Source organism: Aricia agestis, chromosome 9 (genome assembly GCF_905147365.1).
Source record: "Aricia agestis chromosome 9, ilAriAges1.1, whole genome shotgun sequence".
Taxonomy (NCBI): domain Eukaryota; kingdom Metazoa; phylum Arthropoda; class Insecta; order Lepidoptera; family Lycaenidae; genus Aricia; species Aricia agestis.
Genome location: NC_056414.1, coordinates 13,223,814 through 13,244,658, shown reverse-complemented (window position 1 = coordinate 13,244,658; position 20,845 = coordinate 13,223,814). Strand labels below are relative to the sequence as shown.

The 20,845-nt window shown below is 36.6% G+C and overlaps 2 protein-coding genes across 3 annotated transcripts; both read left to right on the top strand.

Moving 5' to 3' along the window:
- Positions 1 to 1,047: 1,047 nt before the first annotated feature.
- Positions 1,048 to 9,170, top strand: LOC121730192 (probable RNA helicase armi). Of its 2 annotated transcripts, none has more exons than XM_042119132.1 (6): positions 1,048 to 1,256; positions 2,282 to 2,700; positions 2,844 to 3,247; positions 4,035 to 4,187; positions 4,354 to 6,636; positions 8,802 to 9,170. In XM_042119132.1, the coding sequence occupies exons 2-6, from the start codon at positions 2,505 to 2,507 to the stop codon at positions 9,156 to 9,158; spliced, it is 3,393 nt and encodes a 1,130-aa protein (XP_041975066.1). In that variant the 5' UTR covers positions 1,048 to 1,256; positions 2,282 to 2,504; the 3' UTR covers positions 9,159 to 9,170. The 2 variants fall into 2 exon arrangements, with proteins under 2 accessions (XP_041975066.1, XP_041975067.1); XM_042119133.1 differs by lacking the exon at positions 1,048 to 1,256 and adding an exon at positions 1,646 to 1,711.
- A 410-nt stretch (positions 9,171 to 9,580) lies between these two features.
- Positions 9,581 to 20,589, top strand: LOC121730193 (protein hook). The gene is made up of 14 exons (XM_042119135.1): positions 9,581 to 9,804; positions 9,970 to 10,122; positions 11,382 to 11,498; positions 11,836 to 11,930; positions 12,268 to 12,387; positions 14,183 to 14,470; positions 14,826 to 14,963; positions 15,210 to 15,323; positions 15,638 to 15,818; positions 16,362 to 16,489; positions 17,100 to 17,244; positions 18,244 to 18,420; positions 18,855 to 18,960; positions 19,305 to 20,589. The coding sequence occupies exons 1-14, from the start codon at positions 9,717 to 9,719 to the stop codon at positions 19,501 to 19,503; spliced, it is 2,049 nt and encodes a 682-aa protein (XP_041975069.1). The 5' UTR covers positions 9,581 to 9,716; the 3' UTR covers positions 19,504 to 20,589.
- Positions 20,590 to 20,845: the final 256 nt, after the last annotated feature.

The window sequence follows — 20,845 nt, the reverse complement described above, 5'->3', positions numbered from 1 at the left end:
CCCATGGTATTACACTGTACAGTTTGAATCAAGAAAATTCATATCAGTAATAACAAGGATGAGATTTGGACATTGCTTGGTCCCCTCCCACCTCCATAAATTAAGAATTTTAGATGATGCAAAATGCCCCAAATGCTTAGAAAATGATGCTGACCTCAAACATATAATCTTTGATTGCAAAGCACTAGGTCTGGACAGAATTTTACTCTGCTCTGAAATAGATAAAATTTGTAAAGATGAAGATATAAGTGTACCCCGCCGCCCAGAAGATTTACTGTCTAATTACAATTTCTTCAAATGTTTATACCGTTATATATGCTCAACGATGGAAAAAGTTTAAAAATAATTGTAAATAGGTACCGTAGTGTTTTGTTTTTTTTTTTTTTTGTAAATAGTGCTTAGTGTGAACATTGATGAGAGCCTGTGGTGAGAACCAACATAGAAGAAAGACATTCCTTTTTTTTAATTTTAATCTGTTGTATTTTGTATTATTATTGTATTTTTTTGGAGCAAAGGACTCGTTTCCAGCTCCCAATAAATTAAAAAAAAAAAAAAAAAAAAAAAAGAAACAAGGAGTTTTTGCGAGAATGTGAAAGAGTGATGTTGTGTTTTTATATTATTTTCCTAAAATTGTGTTATCTGGGTTTTTAATGTGTAATATTGGTAGGATATTAACCATTAAATATTCGTTATCGTGCACAAGTGTGGGAAAGTGATGTAGTAACCAGAAACGTGCTCTTATGTGTTCCCTCCAAAACTCCATCAAAAGTTTCAGTAAAGCGTCCTACCACTTTACTGAATCGACCGACTTGACTTCTTGACTGTATTGACTTTATACTAAGACTTTGGCCCTGACATGGCCCTGACTGACCTGACGATAATATATAAAAAATTGTAATATTAAAGAATATTGTTTTCCCGCCATAATATTATACTCGACACTGGCCATGGTTATAGCCGAAGTGCCATTATATGAAAAAAAAAAAACAATGAAACAACATTCGTAGTAACTAATGTCTGATCTGTGCAACATTCGTATGACCATAATTGATATTCGTAATAAAAATCGTAATATTATTAAAACTTATCTATAATTAATGTGTTAATGATAACAGAAAGAACAAAAATCACAACAAGTACATAAACTGTAGAGCAACATTGAAAAAAAATCAGTATACTGGTATAAAGTAATGTCCTCTTCCTCAAGTAATATTTCTCAGTCTACATTCTCTACATCCGATCAAGAAACACCTCATGTAAGTTGGAATTTGGAAATATATTTCTTATGATATAACAATAATGTAGACAAATGGAATTGGCCACTAAGTGCCAGCTTTCAAAGAAGCAGTTCCCGTGTGTAGTATTGTATAACCCTAGATTACTAACCTTCGTCCATTCGACGACGCGGTTTCAAAAAATTCGTTTTATCTTTTGCGCGCGCGATCGCACTTTTTCCATACTCTAGCTAATCTGTATCGGCCAGTTGCCCTCGCGATGGACGGTAGTATTTTGTACGTGGTACGCTGTAAGCTCCATACCAGCAACCATCGACGAGTGTTATTATTAACGCGACATTTTATGTTATTAGGTTTGTACATTTTTGCACATTTTTCTTTTTTGCGGGTTTATTAAATTTATATATTACAAGACGAAACCGCTAACCAAAATTCATCAGGGAGTGAGAAAGAAGACCATATTGAAATTGATCCAGGTTACATAATGGATGTTCACATAAAATATTTGCAAAGAAGTAATACTTTGATTTCCACGATAGAAACTTGTCCAAATAGTACAGCTCATGTACCTCTTGCACAATAAGAAGGAAAAAATGTGGCTTATGTCCTAAAAAGTGCTTGCAACAAGTGCAAAAATCATTCTGCGGAGAGCTAGTTTTTTAAATTCATTTTCAATTTATTAGTCTTTCGCATTCATTGTTTTATTAAATTTAAAGTTTTTTTGCCACAATATCATCATAAATAGTAGTAGTAAAGATTTAAATTGTTGACTTGTCATGCAAGCTATGATCTTAATTATAAGGCTGTTTAGGTAATAAATATGCCATATCACTTTATTCAAGTAGTTTAAATAATTTAAATACAATGTTTCCATTAAATAAAAACAAAACTGTAAACATTCCATTTGATTATCACCTTTTAATCGTCTTTCTGAAATGCTGTAGTTAAAACAACATATTATGTAACAAGCGTCAGAAAATAAGGTTATTGATCTAGGGATAATATTATCACAAGTGTGTTTTTTATAACGTGTTTTATTTATACAGAATACAGTGCAAAGGATACAAAATTTTGATCAGTCATTGAATCATGGTGACATTGGACATAGTATAGAACAATCTCTAAAAAATGCACAGAAAGAAATGCACCAAAAAAGAATTCAAACATTAAGAAAAGAATTAGAATATCTTAAAAGCTCTGAGTGGAAGTATGATTATGAAAAAGGTCACATGCAATAGTTTACCTTAACAATACGAAGACTTATAAAAAATGATTTCTACTATCTTTGATTTTTTTAAATACATATTCAACATAAATAGCAACGAAATTGAGACTGACGAAGATAAAGAAAACTTTTTAGCTGATGAGCTCTTACGATTGGAATTTGAGGAGGAAAATAGAAAGCCATGTACTTTTACTGAAACCAATACCATCCCAGATGACGCAAAATGTTTTCAGAGAAATGGTAAAAGTTTAGTTTATTTATCTACTTACAAACAATTAAGCAAATAATGAATTAGGACAAAGTTCTACCTGGCTAGGAAAAATATTCTCCTAGTTCAATATTATAGCTAGGCTTTAAATTAATAAATTTAAAATTCTTTTTAGGAATAATTACGGATCAAGGAGATGATTATGTTCTTATCAATGGAGACATATATTATGACACTTCAAATTGTTCATTAAAACTTAATGTAGATGACAATATTATATATTTGGGGTATAAGGATCCAAATGAGCGCACTGTAGTTGTCAGAATCATAGAAAATAAAGGCTACCATTGGGGTGATGATTTCCAAGAGGAGGAACAGAAGTTTGATGTCATCGAACATATTTTGGTGGGCCAAGTTAAATTCAGACAGGAGCGTTTTGTTTTCATCAACGAGAGTGACCTAAAATTTAACTTAGATGATGTAGAAGGAACATTTGTACCTATACAGGGTGATTGGATTGAAATAAAGTCAATTGTTCAGAAAAACAATAATAAACCCTCAGATATATCAGCAAACCAGGTACTTGTTACATATATTATATTTTGTGACTTAAAACTGGTAGTGACTTAACCACAAAATTCAGCCCCGGATCTTCAATTTTTTTCAGGCAGGGCAAAAACTGAAAAATGCCGCCCCCCCCCCCCCCTACCTACTTATGCCCCCCCTACCTACATATGTTTATTTTCACCTTTATCATCCATACAATTTCAGCTATCAATATTATGTAGGATATATAATATAATTAATAGGGTAGGGTTTAAAGGCGTGCGGGAGCCGGACCAATTTTGAACGCGCAGTCCGCGATCAGGGTATCGGTCAAGTTGATATGGCCATGAAATTGCTGTACTTTTGCTATTATATATTTTATTACGTGGTCAATGATGAGTTGTCCATTGGTCCGTGAAGTATGAATTTGGCCGGCCCCTGAATTTGCCGCCCGGGGCACAGACCCCGGCTTGCCCCCCCCCCGCCTAGATCCGGGGCTGACAAAATTATAGTATTAAATTAACCTTTGTTTTAATCAGAAGCCAACAATTATATGCTACAATTATATCAATTATAGTTAAGTATGTACTATGTAGTTGTATTGTTAATGAAAATATAACTTTTAGGGCCTGTTTCACCACTTTCTGATAAGGTGCCTAAAAGGCTATTCACAACTTTTTTGACAGATTCTCCATACTTGATCTGTCAAGTTAATTGGTGGATAGCCTTATCAGGAAGTGGTGAAACAGGCCCTTAAGTTTGTAATGTCAAGAAGTCAGTTAAAAACAAGGTCCTAAAAAAATTACGTCCAAAATTTCAGGTGTTAAAAGTAATGTCATTCAAAGCACTGAGAACTAAAATAAAAAGTGCTACAGTAACAGAACATTTTGGAGAATATGGCACTTGTAATAAAAACATTTACTTCAATAAAGACTCCATTGTGGATGGAGTGGAGATTCAAAAGGGTTCCAAGGTAAAATTTAAGAAACCAATTTTTCTTTTTTATAATTTTTGCACACAAAAACTTACAGAGGTTGGCTTAATGATTTTAGAGTTCAGGCATTTTCTTCCAGTCAACCCATTATTGAACTTCTCCAATACAAGGATATCATTTGTATTTTAAACTTATTTGTTTCTAGGTTATGGTTGAAGCCGTTGAAAGTACTCAAGGTCATTGTGTGTGGAGAGCTCTTAAAGTTTTGTTACTAGACAATAATAGTGTTGTCACCGGCCAAATTACTCCAGATGAAACAGAGCCTAATGATGAGGACCACCTTAAGGTTGAAAAAGATAAAAACATTGAAGTCACTTATCCTATCAAATTCTGCCTCAACATGAACAAAACTGATACCACTCAATTAAAAATAACTAACAAAAGCAAACAAACTTATGTTATGAATAAATGGATTATATTGGGCAAAAAGAGAGATTCTCAAATAAATGTGAAGCCATTCTTGAATTCCCCAGTGAGAATTGAATCTGGAAATACTTTCGTGTTTTCAGTTGAATGTACCCCAAAATTCTTTGGCACTACGAGAGAAACATTTATTTTACTATTTAGAGGATTTCAGGTAAAGAGGATTATAGAAATAGATGTGGTTAATGATTTTAGTATTGGCAACATTAATGAAAACAGTATTGGTTTATCTGAATCTCAAAAAGTTGACAATATGCAAAATATCAGACAAAAAGATCCCACATTTGTTCCTGGAGTAAAAAGTTTAAGAAGTTGTAACTTTATAGCTGTTAGAATAGGCAATTTCCCGATACCTGATAAAATCTGGTCTGTTCTGCTGGGAGATCCAAATGATGAAAATTTTGGCAATCGTTATGAAAAGACTTTATCAAGAATCGATCATTATTTGCCATGTCTTAATCAAGAGCTAAATGTATTTAACTATACGGACATATGGCATACATTGTTGTATATGGAAGAAATCGAAGCAAATATTAATATGCGAGTTTATGACAAAAGTAATATATTTTTGTTAAAATATCAGGACTACCTGGGTATCGAAATTCCTGGACTCGCCGAGAGAAGACCTTCATTGATCAAAGGAGACAGGGCACTAGTAAAAGATGCTTGGGATAAGGAAGCCCGTCAATATGAAGGTTTTGTCCATGAAATAAGAGGAAATTTAGTGCTTATGAAATTTAACCCTCAATTTCAGAGCAGTTACAGCGGCAGTGATGTTTCAATTGAATTCCACTTCTCCAGAACAATTTACAGGCGAGCACACCATTCTATTAACCTTGCAATATCTAACCTCGGTTCGGATATTTTGTTTCCGTCTAAATTAAAATTACGACTGCCGCAAGTAACAGATGAGGCAATAGAAAATATCAAATGGTATAATAACAATCTTAACAGTAATCAAAAGGCAGCAGTAACTAATATACTTAGAGGAGAATGTCGCCCTCTGCCTTATATCATATTTGGTCCTCCAGGGACTGGAAAAACAATCACTGTCATAGAAACAGTCCTGCAAATATTAACACAAATTCCAGAAAGTCGGATCTTGATTGCCACTCCATCTAACAGTGCCTCCAATTTAGTCACAGAAAGGCTGATTAAATATAAAGATTCATTCTCTGGTTCTGTTGTGAGGATAATCGCTAATTATTTAGTCGATTCGGATACAATTCCTGAAGCAATAAAACCATTTTGTGCTACAATAGATATATCTGCTGAAAACTCTGCAAAGTCTAAACACACAGTGAAAGATAATATGAATTTGTCTTGCCAAAAATCTTTTATCGGTCGCCATAGAGTAACTATAGGCACATGCAACTCGCTCGGCGCAATGAAACACTGGGACCTACCAAGAGGACATTTCACTCACATCATAGTAGATGAAGCTGGACAAGCGACCGAGCCAGAAATAATGGTACCTCTGACATTTACTGACAAAGAGTATGGGCAAATTATTCTTGCAGGTGATCCCATGCAACTGGGACCAGTTGTTGTGTCAAAATACTGTAAAGAATATTTCATGGATGAGTCATATTTATGCAGAATTCTACAAACATTTCCCTATCTGAAGGACAAAGATGCTTTTAAAAATGGTTTTGATGATAGACTAGTGACAAAGCTCAATGATAATTATAGGTCTTTGGAAGAAGTTTTGAAACTACCCAGTGAAATGTTTTATGATGGCTCACTTGTTGTCAAAATGGTGAAAGATATTTCAGAAATAATGAGGCTCAAAAAAGCTACGTCTAGCATTTTCCAGTTACCAGATATTAATGATGGTGGTGGTATTTTTGTTTATGGCATTAATGGAACTAATACCCGAGCTGAGGATAGTCCATCTTGGTATAACCCTCAAGAAGCATCTATGGTCGCTTTAACAGCTTGTAAGTTGTATAAGAATGATGTGATTGCGGATGAAATTGGTATTATTACTCCATATATTGCACAGGTAATAATAATATAGTTATTAAGAAACATTTATATTAAACTAGCTGTTGCCCGCGACTTCGTCCGCGTGGACTTCAGTTTATAGCGCGCGATGTCAACAAAATTGGTGTCAAAAGCTTTTATAAAAAAAACCTGGTACCCCTTAAATCAATACAGCTGTGCAGTGTGCACACAATAAGTACTTCATTTTTTTATATTAAACTTTATATTTTATGCCAAATTTTAAAGCTTATTTAGCCCCCCAATTACACAACTTTACCCATAAACTATTTATCATTGATAGGTTTAGCCCCAATTTCACCAACGTCTGTTAGTGTTAACAGCTTGTTAAAATGTCCTGTCTTCTCTTTCATTCATATGAAAAACGAAACAGCTAACGTGATTCTAATTCGAGCATTAACTTTAACAGTCGTTGGTGAAATTTGGTCTTAAGGTTACGTCACTGCCTGCACAGATAAAGTACTGAGTTATTTAATACCGTAGAATAGATATAACAATCGAAAAAAATCGAGACTTAAATGTAAGATGATACCACCTCTTATAGAAAGACTTTTGAGCAAGCGTCAGCGCGATGTAGAAGACGCACGGCGCCATCTATTATGAATTTTTTGAACAAATTTACGACCCTTACAACCCTTTTTTCCAGTAAAAAAGTAGCCTATGTCCTTTCTCAGGCTTTAGACTATCTGTATACAAAATTTCATTACAATCGGTTCGGTAGTTTTGGCGTTTGGCGTGAAAGCGAGACTGACAGACAGACAGACAGAGATACTTTCGCATTTATAATATTAGTATAGATTATGTGCACACTGCACAGCTGTTTTTGGGTATTTTGATTAATTAAGGGCCGCGCTACACCGGAATGGCAGCGGCGAGGCGAGCACTTTCAGCGCTGCCATTCCGGTGTAGCGCGGCCCTAAGAGGGGTACCACTTACCAGGACTTAAGAAAGTTTTTAAATTTGACACAAATTTTGTTTACACCGCGCGCTATAAACTAAAGTCCACGCGGACGAAGTCGCGGGCAACAGCTAGTTATGAATAAAAACAATAATATATAATAAAGTAAGTATGATTAGTTTCTGTTACAATAATGAAGTAAAAATAAAACGCCATCTGTTTTCATATATTAAAATTAAAATGTTGATTGCATTGATATATTTTCTGGATGGAATATAGGCCAACACGGTACACTCAAAACTCCTTAGAAATGCAGTAGGAGTTCTATAAGATAAAATAGATTGATTATTATTATACCAAGTGATAATATTATTAAACATAATATTCTAACGTATTAAAAACTATAAACAAAAACATAATAACTAATAAGTATGATTAGTTCTATGTTACAATGAAGTAAAAAATAAAACGCCATCTGTTGAATCGTATTAGAACTAAAATGTTCATTGCATCGATATATTTCTGGATTTTTTATAATATTATACATAAAATATATTTAAGATTTTTGAAATATTATTTTAATACACATCCAAGACCCAGGAACATTGAAAACTTTTTGTTCCGCCTGCGGGACTCGAACCCAGGACCCCCGGGATGAGCGCTGGCCACGCGCAATGCGAATTCATTTTCATCGATATTTTCATGGAAATAAGATATTTTCCCACATCAAAATGTAGCCTATGTCCTTTCTCAGACTCTAGAATAACTGTGTACAAAATTTCATTGCAATCGGTTCAGTAGTTTTGGCGTGAAAGCGAGACAGACAGACAGACAGACAGAGATACTTTCGCATTTATAATATTAGTATAGAGTATAGATTATTATTATAGTTTGTATGGGAAACCTAACCCATTGAATTTTAAGATTGCTTGTCCAAACTGGAGAAAGCATTTGATCAACACCTGTGAAATAGCTAACAGTAACATGTCTCCGTTCAATAACGATCTACCCATAATGATATCAAACTTTGCATTGCCCATTTCTCTTTTATTAAAGCTAAACGGCAGACATGGTAGCGGTCAGATTTTCTTTACTAAATAATTATATTATGAACTTACAATAATTTGTAGAACAGCTGTACTGGCACAATATAGTCATCTGTCATAATGATTTTGGAAGAAGTCTAGGCCCCTGTGGCACCCCTCCCTATGGACGGCACCTGTTGTATGTTTAAATTTATTTTTAAAACAAGTTTCTTTTTATTTCAGGTCAAATACCTACGACTACTTTTCGATTCCATGGGACTACCCCGACCAAAAATTGGTACAGTTGAAGAATTTCAGGGACAAGAAAGACCTATCATACTTATATCTACTGTAAGGTCGGCAGAATCACATCTGTTAGAAGATTTGAAACATGCTTTAGGTTTTCTGAGAAACCCTAAACGATTGAACGTAGCAATCACGAGAGCTCAAATATCAGTTATATTATTTTGTAATCCATATCTACTCACTAAAGATAGACTGTGGAATAATGTTATAGGTTACTCAATTTCACAAAACAAGTATATGGGCTGTAAATTGCCACTAGAGTACTCCAGTGTGACTGTGAATGAAGAATTATAATAAAGAAAGTTTATTTAAAAAATATCGTGTTTCATTTGAACCAAAATATGAAGACTAGCTGCTAGCAATATTATAGATTTTTTAAAATTAGATTCCATGTTATTGTAAAAATAGATTACTTATTAAAAACGAATACACAAGGAATTCTTTATCTGATTTATTGCAGTGGTACTCAACCTTTTTGTTATATTATGCGGGCAATAAACATATTTTGGTCTTGGTGTCGGGCAATGACATATTGGTGTCGGGGGCCGCGAGTCGCAACGCAACCAAATCACATTTTCACGACGACTGCACTATTTTGCCGGTGGGTGTGAATCCTATATGGCAAATTACTAAACATAAAAAAAACTAAGAAGTAGAAGGTTTTAAATGACATTGACATTTAGTAAACACTTACTGAATACGTCATTTTATGTGAATTGTATTCGAAAATTGTTTTATTTTATTTTCATAGTGTGTTATTTCGTCTTCTATTTATTATAATGCTAAATTTATAACTTCTGTTAATGTGGAAAATATTTTTTGAAGAAACAATACTAAAAATAATTGATCAACATGGGGGAAAACGGCTCAGCTTTGTGTGACAATCTAATCAAATGGTTGCAGACCCTAAATCTTACTGCTAGACATGAAAATCCTCAAGGTAAAGCAATAAACTTTTTTATAGCGTTATTAAAAACATTGTAGTAAGTTTTAAAAAGCAATTAAGCCCTTGAATTAGTTTAGATTGTAAAAGTTGTTTCTGACTGCAGTATAGTCATCATGCTGCAATAAACCTACACTATAATATCTAATGTTGCAATTCTAGATCTCTCTGATGGAGTGGCGATAGCAGAAGCCCTAACACAAATAGCTCCTGAGTATTTCACATCAGTCTGGAAATCTAAAATTAAAACTGATGTGGGCCATAATTGGAGGCTAAAAGTTAGTAATTTAAAGAAAATTTTGGATGGTGTGGTTGGTAAGTAAATATTTATTCGTCCAAATATCTAACATGAGCCATCCATTTGTAATAGCTTAAGTTTTTGCACAAATAATGCTTTTTTGTAACTCTGCATTGAACGGGCACATACAATTTGGCACAGATAATATTATGATAATCACAAGAAGTCCTATTCAGTCTTAAAATATTATCACCAATCAAAATATTGCATAAGTTGGCGCAATGGTTCAAGTAGGAGGATGCAATTAAATAAAGAGACAATTTCACACTATATTTGTATAGAGAAGTATTGTTGCTCATTTAAAATGAAGGAAATATAAAGTATAATAATATTGTCTTCTGTTGAATAAAACTAATACTTTTAATGTATACTTTTCCAAACTATCATTTTAGTTTATGTTGTACCTGCGTAAGTGACCTGATCCAACAAAAACATATACTTAATATGCTTTATAAACATAAAACAAGCTTATCAAAACACACAAACTAACATTGTCTGTATAGTAAGTTAATAATTAGAAAATGAATGAATTATCACAGGCGGCAGTACATGGACCAGAACTGTATTCTGCTAGCTTTCTCCTATTGCATAATTTTAATTTACATACACATATTGTTTACTTTTATACCATGCAACTATGTATGTACTGTTCAGTAGAGAAAAGATGTATGTGTTTTCTTAATGCAGGTGTATTAATTAATAGCTTTATTAACTATTGCTAATGCTAAGTACTCACATACGGTTTTGCTCGATCAAGCATTAACGTCGAGCAAATCCCGTGGCTCGAGCTTTCGACCACACATTCAGCATTGCTCAATAGTTTTACTCTAAATCGATATATTTAATTTGATCAATCTGTCTCAATGTGAGCCTTCGAGTTGTGAGTTTTGTGAGTAATTATTACTCAATTTGGAGTAAAACTATCAAGCATAAACCATATGTGAGTACTCATCATTATGCTGCCTGTAATTTTGTTTGATCAAAAATCAATTTTCATTATAAACCATGCATTTTTCCATGTTAGTAATTATCCAGGACTCTAGTATTGTCATACAAATTTTATCTAAATAGATTCAGCATAAAAAGATAACCAGATATCAGACATACTTTTGGCTTTATAATATTTGTATAGATTACTGTGAGTTGTGTTATGAATGTATCTTTTTGACACATGAAAACATAACATTAATTTAATAATTTTACTAGGTTTATAAGTTTCATTTTAGAAAATTTTGCTTTAAATTTATAATTGTATACTTATTCTTGTTACTTTTAGATTATCATCAGGATATACTCAATTTGAGTTTGCAAGAGCTCTCAAAGCCTGACTTGGTGAATATCGCTGAACATGCTGACCCAGCAGACTTGGGGAGGCTGCTGCAGTTGGTTCTTAGTAAGTGTTTATTTCTACTTAATTTTATTGTACTTATCTTGTAATAAAAAAAATGTTTTAACTATTCAAGTGAAAACTGAAAAAATAAGTTTTTACTTAAATGCACTTACACATTCCTTCATAAGATGAAAAAAAAAATTAACTCATGAGTCATGACTCATGACACTCATATTGATCCCGATTTCCGAGGCGTGCATCGCAAAAAAGCAAGCTTAATTGCAATTTTTGTTGTATTTGTTTTTATTGGACCATCAAAAGAGTCATTTACTTTAAACTAAGTAAGCTCAAAAAAAGGTATAATTTAAAAATATTTTTGACAAGTTGTAATCAACATCAGGTTGTGCGGTCAACTGCAACAAGAAAGAGGAGTACATCACGCGAATTATGGAGCTCGAGCTGGCGTGCCAGCGATCTATTATGCAAGCCATACAAGTAAGTGCCGGCATCAGTGTTGCCGCGGTTTTCTATCGCAAATAAAGTGATTGTTAAATTGCAAAAAGACTGCTCTAGTCCAATGTCGGCTAGCACGCTTTAGTTACGCGCCAAATATCCTTCACGGGTTATTCAACAGTTATGTTTTGGTCGTGTGTTACGAATGTGTGAATGTGTTTAAAAATACTGGCACATAACATGTTCGATATACGAAATTCGCGCGATTAAAAAAATTGTCCTTTTTCTGGCAGCATGTTCCTAATTCGAAATTCCCGCGTAGGAGGTGTTTATTACTGGCTGACATGTTCGTAATTCGAAATTGGCGGGTTTGAATTAGGAGCTGGAGACGCTGACGCTGGGGCCGAACCGCGGCAGCATACCGGAAGCGGCGACCGTCGAACCGGAAGTGGACATGAAGGAGGCCCTCGCTCAGCGGTGCCACGAGCTCGATGCGCAGGTAAACACTACTTCTCAACTACTATAAATTATAATAAATTGAAATAAGAATAGAATAGAATTTCTTTGGCAACAATAAGTATACAGTAGGATGAAAAGTATAGTCTGTCAAAAAAGTAAAGAAATTAAAAAGTGGCAACATCGTAGTGTCATCCCTTTCAAATCAATCTAAGAAAGATGGGATGACACTACGATGTTGCCACTTTTTAATTTCTTCACTTTTCTGACAGACTATCAATATGTTTCACTTTAGATCTTAAACTACTTCTTTGCCAAAGTAAATGCTAAATAAAAGAGTAAGTAAACAAAGGTCCATTCTTACTTGAGTAGGCTTGGAAAATACTTCTTGACCAATTTCAATTAAATTCGGTACAGACATTTCCCGTGGTCTGGGGTAAAGGAGCTACTTCCCAATATAATGTACGGTTCCTGCGAGAATTACTTTTGCGCACACAAAGTCGGCGCTGGTCTTTTTGCAACATTGAAAATTATTTTACGTTCTTGCTTTGTGTGAAAAGGACACAGTGGACACCAAGATGAGCTACGTTTGTCGCAATTTTTTTACCACACGGCATGTACCTATCGTTTATTTAGATCTTTCCAATTATGATTATATAGCAAACATTTTAATCAGTGGTGCCTAACTGGTATTGCTCCAAGGGCTATTTTGAAAATCCTGATAAGCCACCCGGGCACCACGAAGTTTAAAGAAAGTATAAGCGATATAAAGGAAACTAGCTAATTTAGTGATTGTTTATTTAATTTATTTGACCCATATTGTTCGCGGGCGCCTAGATAACAGGCCGCGGGCTACCGCCTACCGGTTGGACGCTTCTGTTTTAAATTAAATGTAAAAATATTGAAGATGTCTCCAATGACATGAATTAAAGAAGACTTAGAACGCTGAGACATTGACCGAAAAGGTCGTACTAAGAAAACATTTGTTTCCGTCTTTGCGTACGTACGGCAACTTATTTGCTTTCTCAGTAAATACTTTGATGCTGCCGTGACAGCAGAATGGATAAAAATATAATAATTTAAAGATTAAAGCCTTGCTTCACTTCATTGTTTCAATATTTCGTGCAATTCTTATTTCTTATCTCTTTACTATCTTAACGGCAATAAATACCGAACTCCAATTACTGTTAAATCTAATTAAACTGACGTAAGTATAGTTTGGAACATAATTACCGAGATAGTGGTGGTGAAAGTGGGGCGAGTGTCGAGAGGCGGCGCGGGTGAGGTATTGCGATGGGCGACCTCTAAATTCACTAGCGAGCGCCCGGAACTCCTCAGGGCCTTATGTCGGTATTTCTGACGGATATAATGTTACTAAACGTTTTTTAATTGGGAAAGAATTTGTCCTAAAATGTATGAGATCGAAAATAGTCGAATCGATCGAAATCTCATAAGATAGGAAAATATTATACTGTGTTACCAATGCAACTTTAAGAAAGTGGCTTGACAGACATAACTATAACGTTGTTGCAAGGGTTGTTGTATACCCGAGGAAATTGATTCCTAGGCAGTTGACAGACCTACGTCGCGCGTCGTTTGTCGGCTTATTTAATTCAGTGTTAGCTGTGATCGGTCGGATGAGTTCGACTTAACGCGACCAAATTGCTTAGGTCCGCCATCTGCCTAGAAATCAACTTCTCTGATTGCACATTTAACACCAAACACAAAAAACTTCATACCGATGGACATTCGCTTATCCACAGCGAATACACTCTTAACAGTTAAAAACATGATGGATGGTTAAAAACATGGAGGAGCAACATGATTCCAATTTCCAGGTTAAAATTCTCCAAGAGGAGAAGATGACGTTGCTCAGCGAGGTAAGCCGACTGACGGCGGTCCGCGAGAGCGAGATGGACGCTAATGTGAGGGAGATGGACGATGGCGGCGCGTCGCTAGGCCCCGCCCACGCGGGCACGCTCCGTTACAGCAACATGCGCGCGCAACTCGACGCGCTCAAGGACGAACTCGATAAGGTCGAACTGCAGCGGGATGATCAGAGAGCTAGAGCCGATGTGTTGGAAAGGGAACTCGCGTTATTGAAACTCAGAAATGAGGAGCTTCAGGTAATTGAATCGAAAGCTAATATTAAATTGATAAATATCAGTAGCTAGATAATAACAGAATAGACTTTCTATGTTCTATGTTCTACGTCTTAATGTATGTACACAAGATCTCAGCACCTTATTCAAACCAAAAATTTAGTTTTCTGGTTGCAGGTTTTTTTACTCATTAAGATTAGTCTTGAGATAGTTAAGTTCCACCACAACACTAACGTAGCTCCTTTAGTGTTGGCGGACGGCGGTTAACACATACCATACCCTCAGGCATTCATTATGACAAGCATCTTAAAAAAGCATTCAAGCAATGAAAACTATCAGTTTTCTTGGCCAATTAATTAAAGAAAAACTAATGTCACAGATTGCAGCTGCGGAGAACGCAGCTCTCAAGGACGAAGTGGATGCGTTACGCGAGACCGCGGCGAAGGCGGCCGCGCTCGAGGCCACCGTCGCCTCATACAAGAAGCGCATGGAGGAGCACGTCGATCTGCGGCGACAGGTAATTCGCCTCATTGGATTCAATTAAAAAGTTCAACTGTCAAAATGTGACGTTACAACTTTTTAAAATGTTTCAAAGTTCGAAAGTCAATTAACTATGTGAGCCGTTAGTGTTTTGTTGCACATAACTTCAAATTAAATTTTCTCGCAATCAAGTTTGTATAATAGAATGGTCGTAGATAATAACACTCAATGTTTATAAAAGATCTGGTATTTTAAAAACCATTGTCTTGAAAACTCATTTCAGGTGAAACTTCTCGAGCGCTCAAACACGGAGCACGTGCAGCGCGCTATAGAACACGAACAGGCGGCTGCGCGGGCGCATGCTTTGCGGGCACAGTTGGACATATACAAGAAGCAGGTTCGAATTCAGTAATATTATGATAAAAGACATTACATTGCCCATAAAAGTTTTGGGTATGTGTGTATTGACAGGTAAATGAATGTTTGTTTAAATATTTGTTTATCTGTCATTTATTAAATCATGATCACTTATTTGTGATTTGTGTGTAATGTTTATAATATCTCAAAGTAGCCTTGGTGACACTTTTCATTAACTGGTTCGATATAGCTCTCAACCCAGAACGAAAGGGTGGTATCATAATTTTACCGTAACTGAGTATGCACGTAAAATACCGTATTGTAATTTTTCTGTATAATTATTATTTTTTGCAGGTGACAGATCTTAACGAGAAATTGGACGCAGAAATAACGAAAGCTGACAAATTGGAGATTGAGAATAAGAAACTGAGTAACACGGCCGCTAGCTTGCAGAGGGAAAGAGATGCACTGATGACAGAGCGAGACACCCTACGAGAAACTGTAGAGGACCTGCGGTATTCTACTATCACTACAGGTAAAATAAAATGTTAGCTTTAAATAAGGCTAAATTTATTTTGAATTGCTATTGCCGGAAATGGTAGGCCTCATGTAGACGTTCTAAAAGTGTTAACTTTGTTAACCTATTTAGGAAAAAAATACTTTCATTTCATTTCAATGACCAAGTAATTTAAGTATATTGTACTATAGTATTATTTGTAATTATTTCTAAAGTCGTTTTCTCAAAATAAATCATATTAAATATATTATAAAGATGATAACCTACCTATAACCATTTCGCATAGGTAATTATTTATCGTTTGTCACGAACTGAAATTGTTTATATTTACCTGCGATCTATCGAAGATTTGGAAAAAGGAAAACTCTTGAGTCATCAAACTAAATGTCCGAATTATTTTGTGCATGCTAAAGGCGAATTTTTTATTTTTTTAAACTATATATTTTATGATATAGTAAATTTAAATATGGTCTATCGCACCAAATTATTATCGTGAATATGTTACCAAAAGAACTTCTTGCTCTTTTATTTAAATTTAGTTTTTTATGACATAATTTTCAGGCGCGACAGAGGACAATGTATCGCGGGAGCTTATACCGAATGACTTGAAGGAGCGAATGACGCGTTTGGAACATGAGAATAAATTACTACGACAGAACCAGTCACAAGCGGACCAAGCTTCAGTTCAAGTATGTAAACGACTTAACTTAGAACTGGGCACATACTTTTGTAAATTAATCTGCTACTTGTTGTCTCTTTTACACTCGTATATTTTTCTATCGCGGTTATTTATATCTATGGTAAAGTGCGATAGCGAAATATTTGTGCGCTAGTAAAAGACCAGCCTATTAAATTTTTGATTAATTGTAAGCGTCTAAATACACTAGGCCGAAGTTACGCGGCGTAAATTCCGCATGATTACGCCCGCAATGTATTTTAAAGTACCGATGACACACTATTCCGTCGCGTTCCGTCCGTATTTTGTATGCGTTGACGTAATCATGCGGAATTTACGCCGCGTAACTTCGGCCTAGTGTGTTTAGACACTGAGTGTATAAATACGACGACAAAAATGTTCTTACAAGATAAAAAGGAATCTACCTGTTGTGAGTCTAAGCAACTACCATAATATTATCAAATTTGACTTTGGAAATGTTTATTATACTTGTTTTACATAAGGTATAGTATGCCGAAAAGGCGTGACTCAGAGGGTCATTCTGAACAACTGTTGTTCTCCCCCTAGTCACCCCTTTTCGGCTTACTATACCTGTATACAGTAACAAACATCCTTTATTACAGGAGCTTCTAGAAGACTACGCGGACCGGCTCGAGAAGCAACGCACGCTGAACCGCGAGGCCAACCAGAAGATAATGCAGCTGGAGGCCACCATAGAGGCCTCGCACGCGCGACTTGCGTACCCTTCGGAGGAGAGCCAGAAGAAATGTAAATATTAAATATTATGTCTGTCTGTCCAACTGTGTGTTACATCTTCATGTTTATGTTGTCGAACCGATTTTGTTTGTCCCGGGAACGGCCATAACATAGTTTTTATCCCTGGCGGACGAATTTACGGTCTCCGCGCGATAAACGAATTGTAGAGCAACATCTAGTTTTAGACAAGAGATATGTATAGTGTTACGGTACACGGTATACGGACATGTGGTGCCATCTAGCGGCAAACCAGCGAAACTGATCAGGGGACACACTACACATAAATCCCCTACTCGAAACTAGATTGCGCCAGGTGGTACATGCTCGAGCCTCCTAAAAAGTTTCCATACTTGTTTACGTGAATCGGGACCTTTCTGGAATTCGTCTCGCCATATAAAAAGCCGCAGGTAGACGGCCCGGCGATTCTGAGCGATCTTCGAGGCGATTTCGGAGTGACCAATAGTGAGTGAACCAGTAAAACCTGCGACTTGCGAATATATTATACATATAGAGTAATGTTGCTTAACTTACGTAAAATTCTATTTAAAATGTCATAATTACATATACAGGGTGTAACAAAACTAAGTGAAAATACTTTAGGGTATGTATGAGTCCCGTGTATAGAGTTCATTGTAAAACTAGCTGCGCTGAAAGAGGAACACCCTAAAGGGTTCACCAAATGGCAGACCGCGGTCCGCATCCGGACCGCCGACTCATGATGTGCGGACCAAGCATGTTCTTCTTTAATTAAAAATTCTTTAATTAAAAACTGATTACTGATAAACTTGTAGCTACAAAAATTGCCACTTTTCTCACTGATACAAAATACCTTTGTAATTTCCGTAATTACATTTGTTTATTTTATTTATGTGTGGACCGCGAAGGTCATTTTAATTCTCAAAACGGACCCCGAGCGAAACTAATTGGTGACTCCTGCCCTAAAGTATTATCACTATGTTTTGTTACAATGTGTATAATCAGAAACAGTAGACCAATTACTTATATCTTTAGCGATGCAAGTGGAAGAGCTACAGAGTCTACTGGCCGAGGAGAGGCGGCGCGGCGCGAAGTTACAGGAGGCGTTGGCGGCGCGCGACGCAGAGCTGCTAGCCACTGAGGACAAGTACAAGCGGTGCCTCGACAAGGCCAAGGAGGTGGTGAAGTCCCTCAACCCTCGTACTGCTCCAGGTAAATATTTTTCTAAATAATTATGATATTTATAACACGAAATCACTATTCAAAATAGGAAGATCGTTAAGAGTGAAGCCAGATTGTGGTCCGTCATTGTAGCGTCAAGTATCTGACGTGTTACATACATACTATTTTATCATATTATATCCTAATGGTAACCCTATTTTGTCACATTATCTGATATGGACTACGGTATTTGGACAGAATGACCGCATCCCATGTCAATGGGCGGGAGAATGTCGGGCTGCGATGTCACCGTTTTGTATTGCATTGTCACGCGCCCACGCAACGCGGAGCATACAGTGTGGCATACATGGCTCAACGCAAGGGACAGTTTGGCTTTGATCCTATTGCTGTAGTTATACTAATTTCTTTACTCTGATTTTAAAGTTCTAGCAATCTTTATATATAGCTTTAATGATTCATTACAGGTCACCAATCGTTGTCGGACATAACCCTAGGTTACTCACGTAGCAACGCCATCGCGAGCGCCTCCCGCAGTGAAGCCGCTCAGGCCAACAACAATAGACAGATAGAGTAAGTTATTACTCATAATATGATCGAAATATATCATGTCACGGTTCATTAGAAGCTTAGACTAAATGTGTAATTTTGTGCCTACTTACTCGTGATGCTGCCTAATCTCGGAATCGCCCCTAGATAAAACAGTACTGTGTTATTATGACATTTAACTGAATCGCTTAGTAATCTCCCTACACAAAGAACAGTTTCGGCGACCCCGTTAGCCGCGTACTGACCAAGCGAGCAGCCTTGCGAGCTCGGGCCGCGGACCAATCGCATCGGACTCAATCAGTACGCGGCTATTCCGTTGTATGATATATTTAAATATTATATATTCTAATACTTATATAATGTTGCAGGTGGAGCGCCAACGGCAGCGAGGAGAGCGCGCGGGCAAACGAACAGAAGCTGATGGTAGCCGCGTGGTACGAGCTCGGCGCGCGCTGTCACCGCGACGCCGTCGACTCGCGCTTCGCCGCGCTGTCCGCCGGCCAGTCCTTCCTCGCCCGCCAGCGCCGCCAGTCGCCCCGCCCCCGCGCGCCGCTTGCTTCGCCCTGACGTACCCGCGCGCCCGCACGCGTGCGCAGTACCAACACGTAACGTGACGAGCACGTGCACGCACTGAGCGTATGCATGCGTACCGTAAGGACCAAAGTGTACACGCAAGCACGCGTGCGCTACTACGTAATGGGTGACCCGTTATACGCACAGGTAACGTGCGTACGTGTCCGTATACCATCAACGTAACGTTTGACGTGAGTGTAATCTATTTAGCTTAGATAGATTTGGTCTGATATAGGCCGTCGCAATAGTAGCGCAAGGCTCTAGAGCAGGGATTCTCAAAGTGGGTTCCATATTTTAATTAGCAAGCAAAGCGATAACACAAGTCGTTATACAAGTCGATATACAAATTGTGAGCGTGGATTCATTCACGAAACTCTGCTCTAGAGGGGAACATTTACAAAATTATTCATTAGTGCAATTAGTGTTCTGTTTTCGATATCTCATTAATTAATAAATAAGCGGCCCTATTAGTTCGTGTCATAAGTACCATGAATCGTTAAAAAAATTATAAGTTTAATAGCTATATTTTTATACTGTATCAAGCATTTGAATAAATTCGCTTTGTAACGTAAAAAATAATTTCAGGTTCTGCTTTTTCTGCTTTTTCTTTGTAATTTCTTGGGTATGTGCATATAAAATAAGTTTGCCAGTCTAGGTTTATAATATGTAAGAATATTTATCGACGAGATTTGAAAGTTAGAACGGGATTGTTAAGACACAATCCCGTTGTAATGTAGATTTTCATGCTGGGCCTGAGATGGCGGTATCCAAAATGTTCTTGCAAATTAAAAACTTTAACTGGCAGCACTGACGGTGTTCACAAACGTAACAGGTCTAGAGATAAGCGTAAGTGATAAGGAACGATCCTATCGAACGATTTTAGATCAAAGTAGGTAATGGAATATTTAGTAAAATGTAGTCTGCTCAAGTAAATAACAACCATTCCCTCTTACAAATAAAAATGTCTGTCAAGTGAACTTCCCAATGTGACAGGCAAAATCAAGCAGCTGCCTTACTCCCGACCATGGAGTTAAAATATACCTAGCGGATTAGAGCAACAATCTCGAGCTGTCAAACGAAACCGAAATTAATTTAAGTCTGTATTTAAAAATTTGTTTACGTATACACTTACATAAGCATCTTTCTAAGAGATTAAATTGTCAAAGTGCCGATATGTGCCGACTGGACGTCAAAATAAGAGTTCTGCTGTCATGTATCACAAGTCTCTTTTTACCACGAAGTGTTGCTGTTAGTGACATCTCTCTTGCTCAGGCCTTTGTTTCTCTATTCCGCTAGGTATATTAACTTTATGCTCCCGACCGAATCAAAATCGAAT